Source organism: Dendrobium catenatum, unplaced genomic scaffold (assembly GCF_001605985.2).
Source record: "Dendrobium catenatum unplaced genomic scaffold, ASM160598v2 fragScaff_scaffold_475, whole genome shotgun sequence".
In the NCBI taxonomy this organism is placed as follows: domain Eukaryota; kingdom Viridiplantae; phylum Streptophyta; class Magnoliopsida; order Asparagales; family Orchidaceae; genus Dendrobium; species Dendrobium catenatum.
The window spans coordinates 275266-284917 of record NW_021318937.1 but is presented as its reverse complement, the minus strand read 5'-3'; the positions used below and the strand labels follow the sequence as shown (position 1 = coordinate 284917).

The 9652-nt window shown below is 38.1% G+C and overlaps 1 protein-coding gene across 1 annotated transcript in view; it reads left to right on the top strand.

Moving 5' to 3' along the window:
* Positions 1-9652, top strand: part of LOC110112808 — a 15187-nt gene continuing 5535 nt past the window's right edge. Inside the window, exons 1-4 of the mRNA XM_028694400.1 lie at positions 1-150; positions 7830-8782; positions 8870-9158; positions 9386-9595. Coding sequence (XP_028550233.1) covers positions 7977-8782; positions 8870-9158; positions 9386-9595 — 1305 coding nt within the window. The 5' untranslated portion in view covers positions 1-150; positions 7830-7976. The remainder of the gene's footprint in view (positions 151-7829; positions 8783-8869; positions 9159-9385; positions 9596-9652) is intronic.

The window sequence follows — 9652 nt, the reverse complement described above, 5'->3', positions numbered from 1 at the left end:
CATGTCAGGAACCGAAAATTAGCAGAGCCATTTGTTGGATTCCATAGTCCCTCCGTTTAAAAACTCCCGCACTCCGCCTCCATTGCCCGGGCCGTGAGAGAGAGAGAGAGAGAGAGAGAGATCGTCGAGGAGAAGAGGGGGAAAGCTTTGGTGAGTTCATTTCTGCAATGCTTCTTTTTTTTGGATTGGATGCGCTTTCTTTCTTCCAGTTTTTTGTCGCGGTGTTCTCGCTTTTTTAGATTCTCGGAGGATTTGGACACTCTTGTGTTTATCTCCATCTGTCGGGCTTAATATAAATCTTTAATCACATTTCGTGGTTAATTGATTTCTTTGCAGAGGAATGTTTTCAGTCTCACTATCTGTATTGGATGATTTGGTGATGGCGTTTAGTGTTCATTTGGTGTTTTTACTGGATTTGAGCTGTTGTTGATGAGATGGTGAATCTGGACTGTTTTTTCGGTTCCTTTTTCAACATTTGTGTTTTTTATTTTTATTTTGGTTTTTGGATCTAGTCTCTCATTTGTCTTGCGAAATTTAACCAATCTGTCTGATTGCTTCGATTCTGTCATTTAACACATGCATTTACCTGAATGTTACAAGAAAATCGTCCCACTCCCCTCCCAATTTCTTGATGCATTAGAAATTTTGATGCTTATGGAAGCTTGGATTGTACCCTCTGTGATTCATATTTTTCTTCCTTCTTAAGATGACAGCCATGAATGCTTTATTTTAAGATGCATATTACTTGTGTGAGTTGTGTCTGATCCACGACTTTGTTTACGGAGGGCGAAAGCAATGGAAAATCAAAATTTTGAGGGCGAATATATATAAAATTTAAGACGTGCCGGGCATTGCATCTCAAGAACAAAATAAAAAATTCGCCCGTTAATTTTCTTATATATATATTTTTTTTCTGCTGCATTTCTTACAAGGGATTGTTCGTTTGTTCTGTTGAATTCACTGGAATTCTAATCCAGGTAAGATCATTGTCCACTTGCCACTCCCGTTCATTAGAATTAAATTGGGAACTAATCGTAATAGTAAATACCAATACTTTCACTGTTTGTCGTATTATCTGCTTTTATGGCCTAGCGCTTGTGATCTTCTTAGCATGGCATGTTTAGTTTTTTGTTTTTGTTTAGTCATTTAATATTCGAGATACGAAGCTTCCGTGCTGGTGCACATGTGGGTTTGTTGATCAGGTGAGTGTGTTCTGGATGAAAAATGAAGCATTATTGGGGTCAGCACTATAAGTTAATTGAACTTGAGACGAGTCCCTAAGTTCCAGCTTGTTGCTAGCTGGGCGTATACTCCCCTAAAATTTTTCTCCAAACAATTTTAGGAACACTCTTTCATTTTTTTTTTCTATTTATCTTAAGCTGATGTGGAATGACATGTCATCTATGCCGACAAAAATTCCTTAAACAGTATTTATTAGAAATGCGACTATTAATTGGACACAATAGAGAAAAGAAATTCATTTAGTTGATCTCATACAGTGGATAAATTATGAGGTACGGTCACCGCCGGATCCTTCGGTGGAGAATCAGGATGTGTCATGTCACTTGGTATACAATGATATATTAGCACCGGTATATGCTGATGTGGCACGTCCTAATTCGCCTCCAAACAGCGTCTGGTGACTGTACGTAATAATTTCTCGGTGGTATAAAATTTTGTTGTTATTGTCGTATTTATTAGAATTGTGCAAATCTTTAAACACTACAACCATATCAATGCGGTGAATTTTTTGGAGTTGTTTAAGATTTTTGCAAAGAGTATGCTGCATGGAATGAAATGAGATGGTACATACAAGATTTTTTATAAATTTTTTCCCATGGGTAATAGAAGGGTAAAATAATCCATTTCATATTATTACATCATTCTGCATCTTCAGTCAAATTTTTTTTGGCATATCTTCATCGTCCATCGTGTAGATAAAGGCCACTGCACTCTAATGTCCCGTTTGTGATGTTACTGATCTATGTTATCTTTCCAGTAAATATTTTGTTAAGTTAGGAAACCGAACTGATTTGAGTATGAATTAAGGGAAATAGATCCTATGCCACAAACATAGACTGAAAAGTAAAGCATATTTAGGTTTTGTTTGGGACAGCTTTTTTGTTGCTCTCTAAAATGACTTTCTAGTATAAAAATTTCTAATTCAAGAAATTTTTGTACTAAAAAGCTGTTTGAGAAAGCAGCAAAAGAACTTTCCCAAATGAAGCCTTGGTGGGAATGGGAATTTATGAAGTGATTAACCATGAAGAGAACTTTTTTCTAGTAAATAATTATAGTGGGCACTTGATTATTGATTTTTCATTTTCTAAGCGTACATGTTTGATACCATACAGATTTTTAATACTGCAATTTGAAATTGGTAGTATGTGGGATGCAAGATATTGATACTGTAGAATTGCTTAGCTTTCTTGAATCCCTGAGCTCAGAGAAAGAGAGAGGGAAGACGAGAGATAGGCGGGAAAGAATTCAATTTACTTGATTAATTACATAGTACATTTTACATCTATATAAAGGAGGTAAGTAAAGGTTAATACATTTGGTAACAGGAACAGTAATAAGGATTTGTTTTATTCGTGTTGCTCTGAGATCCCCTCGCAAACTGATGAACCGGAGATGATAGTCAGTTTGAGCCTCAGGTTTTGAAACCGTGGTGTAGCTAAGGCTTTGGTGAAGATGTCAGCTACTTGATCTGCTGTGTTGATTGGTAGAAGTCTTATTGTGTTATGTAGAATATGATCCCTCAAAAATCTGTGATCTATCTCAATGTGTTTTGTTCGTGCATGAAACACTGGGTTATTGGCAATGGCAATGGCTGATATGTTGTCGCAGTAGACGTCCGTTGGAACGGTTTGTGCAACTCCGAAATCAGCTAGTATTCGCCTAAGCCAAATGATTTCTGCGGCAAGAGAAGCTAGCGCACGATATTCCGACTCGGTTGATGATCTTGCAACTGTGTTCTGTTTCTTTACCATCCACGAAATTAGTGTGTTGCCAAGGAAAGAACAGAAACCGGATGTCGATTTTCTTGAGATTGATCCCCCGCCCAGCAGCATCTGAGAAAGAAGTAAGACAAAGATTAGATTTAGTTATCAGAATACCATAGTCTAATGTACCTTGAAGATAACGAATGAGTCGTTTGAGTAGATAGATGTGTTGAGCCATTGGTTGTTGCATATGCTGAGATAACAGATTAACATTGTAGGCAATGTCTGGCCTAGTGAGTGTTAAATACTGCAGAGATCCCGTAATTTGTCTGTATAGATGCGGATTGGCTAACGAGATTTCTGGGCTGAAATCTGAAGGGAGCTTCGTGCACGTAGGATTAGCTAACAAATTGCAGTTGGTGAGTTTGGCCATTTCGATGATCGACCTGGTATACGGTTGTTGTGAGAGGAAGTAGCAGTTCGTCGATCGTTTAATTTGGATTCCGAGAAACGAATGTGCCTCTCCTAAATGCTTCATTCTGAATTTGCGATTTAGTTGCTGAAAAACTGAGCTGATGGCTTGTGTGTTATTGCCGGTGATGAGTATATCATCAATATATACAAGAAGAAATATTTTGATATTGTCTCGTCTTAGAGTGAGTAACGATGGATCTGAGCGACTGTGTTTAAACCCAATTGTTTCCAAGAACGATGTAAAGGTGTTGTACCATTGCCTTGGTGTCTGCTTGAGTCCATACAGTGCCTTGCAAAGTAAGCATATGTAGTCCGGATTTAATTCGTCTTCGAATCCGATCGGTTGCTTCATATACACGATTTCAGTGAGGTTACCGTGAAGGAACGTGTTGGCAACGTCAAGTTGATGTACCGGCCAATCGTTATGCAATGCAACAGTGAGGAGAATACGTATAGTTGGTAGTTTGGCCATGGGACTAAACATCTCTGAGTAATCCAAGCCATATTCTTGTTTGTTACCCTGAGCGACGAGCTGAGCTTTATGTTTGGCGATGGATCCGTCATTGTGATATTTAGTTCTATATGTCCATCGACACCCAAGAATTTGTTTGTCGTTGTGTCGTGGAACTAACGTCCACGTTCCTTGTTGCTGTAATGCCACAAATCCAGTTGCCATGGCCCTTCTCCATTCGGGATTTTTGTTGGCGTTGTGGAAAGATTTGGGATCTTTATTTATTGGAATGTCTGTATGCTTGTGAAGTAAATTGAGACAAACGCGAGGCTTCAACGAACTAGTTTTCGTTCTCGTTTGCATATGATGCCCAGCATGGTCTGAGGTATGGATGTTTATTGGTTGTAACTCAGGGGCTGGAATGAGTTGTTCAGGAGAATCATTCAGAGGTGAAGTTTGCGGTATAGTGTGTATGCTTGTTGTAGGTTGGTGAGGCACCGAGGATTGCTGTAACAGTGATGTTGGTGTGAGAAAGAACTGAGACGCCTCAGATTGCTGCATTGGTTTAACCTTCTCTTGCTTGGTGAAAGGGAAGTGTTTTTCGTCAAACAGCACATGTCTTGATATGATGATTTTATTAGTGCTAATGTTGAGACACTTGTACCCTTTGTGCTGATGAGAGTATCCTAGGAATACGCATACATGTGCCTTTGATTGCAATTTGTTCCGGAATTGTGCCGGAGTGTGAGGAAAACAAGCACAGCCGAAAATTCGAAGCTCATTGTAGTTTGGTTTCCTGTTATGAAATAATTCAAATGGAGATAAGTTGTTAGTATTGGGTGATGGCATTATGTTAATAAGATAGTTAGCGGTGAGCGTAGTGTCCGGCCAGTATTGGTAAGGAATAGATGCCGAGTCCAGAAGGGTTCTTGTCGTCTCAATGAGAGGCTTGTGCTTTCTTTCCGCCACTCCGTTTTGCTCAGGCGTGTATGGGCAAGATAGTTGATGAGAGATGCCATGCTTGGTAAGAAATTGTGTGAACTCCGTGCTTGAGTATTCTCCGCCACCGTCTGTGCAAATGCACTTAATTCTTTGTGAGGTAGCATTCTCAATATTAGTTTTAAATTGCATAAAAATATCTAGAACTTCAGATTTCCTTGTCATATGAAAAGCCAGGAGAAACGAGAATAGTCATCTACGAAAATCACATAGTAAAGCTTGCCCGTGTGTGAGGGAACCGGTGCCGGTCCCCATACATCGGAGTGCAGTAAGTGTAAGATAGACGTTTGCCTGGTAGTTACATGATCAAAATCAAGTTTATGATTCTTGGATTTGTTACAAGAATGACAAGAAAAATAATAACTATTGATATGCAAATGTGGATTTGTAGAGGCTATCCGAGCAAGTGCTCTTGTGTTGGGATGGCCCAATCGTTCATGCCAGAGAGTAGATTTCGTTGCAGCTGAGGTAAGCGCACGTTGAGGTTGGGAGATAGTCGGAGTTCTCAACGGATAGAGTCCGTCTTGACAAGGTCCCCTAAAGATTTTCTTAATTGTTCTATAAATCCTTAAATACAAAACCACTCGGATTAAAAGTTATGGATATGTCATTATCCTTAGTGAGCTGAGATATGGATAAGAGATTATAATGTAAAGGAGTGTGAAGTATTTGATTAAGGATAAGCTTACGTGAGGGAGTCGGTAGCAACCCACGACCGGAGTTTTCGATGCTAACCGAGCTCCCGTCTCCGACGATGACTCCATCGTGACCGCTATATGGTGTTGCAGTGGACATATTATTCATGTTTCTGGTCATGTGGGAGGATGCCCCTGAGTCCAGATACCAGTCAGTGTACTGTGTCGATGTATCAGCCACCATTGCTCTATTTGGAGGTTTGGTCATTCTCGGAGCGTATTCCATGTACTGTCTATGCCAACAGTCAAGCGTATTCTGGAGCATATGGCTACTGCAAGATTCTGATCTGTGAGCAGCCATTGTGCATATTCTGGATTTGTCGTGATTTGGCCATCGGAAAGAGTAGTCGACGGCGATGGTATTGGAGTTTTGTCATCAAGAAATGATGAAAACCCATTGGCACGGCAGATCTTGAAGATCTGAGACCGCCATAAGTTGTAGTTGTCGGCAGAGAGAGGGTTCTGAACAAATGTTTTTCAGATTCGAGATGACAAACTTGAGCGAGGAAGAGATCATCGGAGTTGAGGCGTTTGTCGTCTCGGTTTGTTCCGAGATTTAAGATAGACCGGAGGTTGTCATTGATTTCCCTGGATCAGTGAGCCTTGTCTGATACCTTGTAGAATTGCTTAGCTTTCTTGAATCCCTAAGCTCAGAGAAAGAGAGAGGGAAGACGAGAGATAGGCGGGAAAGAATTCAATTTACTTGATTAATTACAGAGCACATTTTACATCTATATAAAGGAGGTGTCAGAAATTCTGTACAAACCTGTACCGATCGTCCCAGGACGATCCAACTTCGTCCTGAACGATCCTGGAAGGAAAACATGGAAAACTGGCTCTCACAATAGATCCTATGCCACAAACATAGACTGAAAAGTAAAGCATATTTAGTGGGAGTTTATTAACTGAGTAACCATGAAGATAAAACTTTTTTCTAGTAAATAATTATGGTGGGAACTTGATTATTGATTTTTCATTTTGTAAGCATACATGTTTGATAACTGACAGATTTTTAATACTGCAATTTGAAATTGGTAGTTTGTGGGATGCAAGATATTGTTACCCTACATAGAAATTGAAATTAGGTACAAAAGTACTGTTTAAGTAGTCCCTTCATTTTCATTTCTAAAATGGTTTAGTCTCAATACCCTTAACGCATGTTATTCACCTTCAAGTTGACTCTAATTAATTAATTTATTTTGTCAACTTTTTGGTATTTGTTTATAAATTCTCGAACATGTCCTATGCTTGAAGTAAGCATGCTAATCTTTTTTTCCCTTTCTTTTACATTTCACATATGAAAAAAAAGAAAATTTATAAGTGCTTTTGTTAAGAATGAAAGCAAAATAAAATCACAAAAATATATAGAAATATTATTTTGCGTTGTATGAAATTACTTACATTTACTACCTGTATGGATTTCACTATTTTTTTAGAATTACAAATGCCAAAGCTTTTCAATAAACACTTCACATCTTCCATATGCAAGAACTAAATTTAAATGAAGTGTTGTACAATTCATCATGGAAGAAAACGTTGAAGCTTCTACCTAGACTATTTTTAAATTAATTTGTAAAGTTTCAATTTTCATAAGCATGGCTAACACTGCGTATCTAAAGCTATGAAAATGTTGCCTTGCAAGAAACTGAATACATATAATGAGTAGTGGCACAGAGTTATTATCTCATAAAAGTTAAAATTCTGTAATTTCAATAGAAAATTCCATAAAAAGCATACTTTCCAACAAAAGATTGATGGTTAGACTGAACAAATGTGACTTAAGATCACATCCTGTCATGTAGTTTTGGTGCTTGCTTTTCATTTCTAAAGTTTAAACTCAAAAGTTTTTACCAGAGTTTTTTCATTCACATTTTACTGCGTTCTTCCATTTACAATTTCCTTCATGTTGTTGATTGCATCACCTCGTGCTTTATTATGCATGTTAATACTTATCATATTCACTAATAATCAAATAGGTGGTAATTTCCTATGTAACATAAAAATTTGTCCACTTAAAAAAAAATAACACCCATCCATCTCTATTTGCAATACGACCACCAGTAATTTCCTATGAAACAAGTCCACTCCGTACTTCTATGTTTTAGTGAATTTTCAATGAATTATTCTTGAAAAATTGCAATGGCTTCAATAATTTTTTTTTTTTAATGAGTGTCCTAAATTGTAGAGGTCATCGCTTGCATTCAAATTTTTTCTTGCAATTAGTTAACTAAGATTCAAAATTTGATTATATGGAATTTCTTACAGAATGTAATGTACCCTTGGTTAGTTTCTGAGTTCTCTAGCAAGTCCTTCAGATTATCAAGGTGTTACTGAAAGCATGCTAAAGATAGTTTTGCATTTCATCCAAATGATGCGCACCGGTCAGTAGTTGTAGTTGGTAATAGTGCTGCAATGGGTGCCAAAGAGAATGGAGTGGGAAGACTAGACCGTTCTGCAGACTTTGAAAAGGAAAGTCAACAAGGAATTGAAGTAGAATCAGAGTTTGAGTTTGCACAATACTCTCTTTCATCACACATTAACGAATACAGCAACAAGGTAAGGAGGAATTCAAGAGCTCCTAAAATTGCAAAGAAAGAATCAAGTGGAAGCTATCTTCGTCCAACAAAAATTAGTGTTAGCCGCCAAGAGCAGAAGAACCAAGACCAGAAAAATCTGCAATTGAAGTCATCAAACAATGGGATAAAGAAATCTCAGAAACCCAATAAAGTTGCTTCTTCCCCAATAAACCTTGACATTAAAACATCAGAAAACGCTGTAGTTCCTCTAAGGCCTTCCTCTGAGTCATGCGTAAGATCAAATGGTAAGACAATTGAAGAGGTCAAGGAAATAGACATCTTTGATGAGGCTCCAGTTTGTGATATAAGTGTTGGAACTGATGATTCGATAGCTGATGCAGAAGAGAATAATCTAGATGATGTTAAGTCGAGTGCTTATCAAAAGGTTGACGAACTGGAACTCAGGATTGAGAAGCTTGAAGAGGAGCTTAGGGAAGTTGCTGCCCTTGAGATTTCCCTTTATTCTTTTGTACCAGAACATGGAAGCTCAGCACATAAAGTGCATACCCCTGCTAGGCGTCTTGCTAGACTTTATATTCATGCTTGCAAGCATTGGAGTCAGGATAAGTTAGCAACTGTTGCCAAGAACACTGTTTCAGGGCTTGTTCTTATCGCCAAATCATGTGGTAATGACGTTCCAAGGTAATGAGGCTGTTATCACCTCAAATTTAGAGCCTATTATTGTATTTTTTTCTACTTGGCATGGCAAGTATTCCTCTCATGTTGCAGGTTAACTTTTTGGTTATCGAACACAGTTGTTATAAGAGAGATTATTTGTCAAACTTACGGCAGTTTTACTACATCAAGTGTGGTTATGAGGCCTTTAGATTCAAGCTGCTGTGCTGTGAAGTCCGGAAGTGGGTTACAAAAGTTTAAAAATAACTCTGAAGGTAAACAAGGAAAGATGCATGGATTTGTCCAAATAGATGGCTGGCAGGAGCCAAGCACATTTATTGCCGCACTAGAGAAACTTGAGTCTTGGATATTCTCCAGAACAGTTGAATCAGTTTGGTGGCAGGTAAACTGCAAATAATGAACATTTACCATCCACAAGTTTTTTTTTTCCACTTGAGGAACACGCATTTTATGAGATAATCTTTATCATCTTGTGATTGATTTAAGAAACTAAATTTTTTTTAATAATGCCTCACCTAAATGGGATGTTACCTACTAATCAATCTTATATCTGACCTGAACTGAAATTTCATTATTCCTTTTTTATATCATTCGTGGTTGTGTTTCCAGGCCTTGACTCCACATATGCAGTCTCCGGTTGAGGACTTATACAATCATAAACGCATTGGCAAACTGTTTGGACCTTCTTTGGGTGATCCTAAGCAACGGAACTTTTCTGTGAACTTATGGAGAAGTGCTTTTCACGATGCTTTATCCAGGCTCTGCCCAGTTCGATCAGGAGGGCATGAGTGTGGTTGCTTGCCTGTGTTAGCAAGATTGGTATGTGCTGAAAAAAAAAGGCCGTTTCTTGTGTTTTTTTAAGAATTTTGTCATATT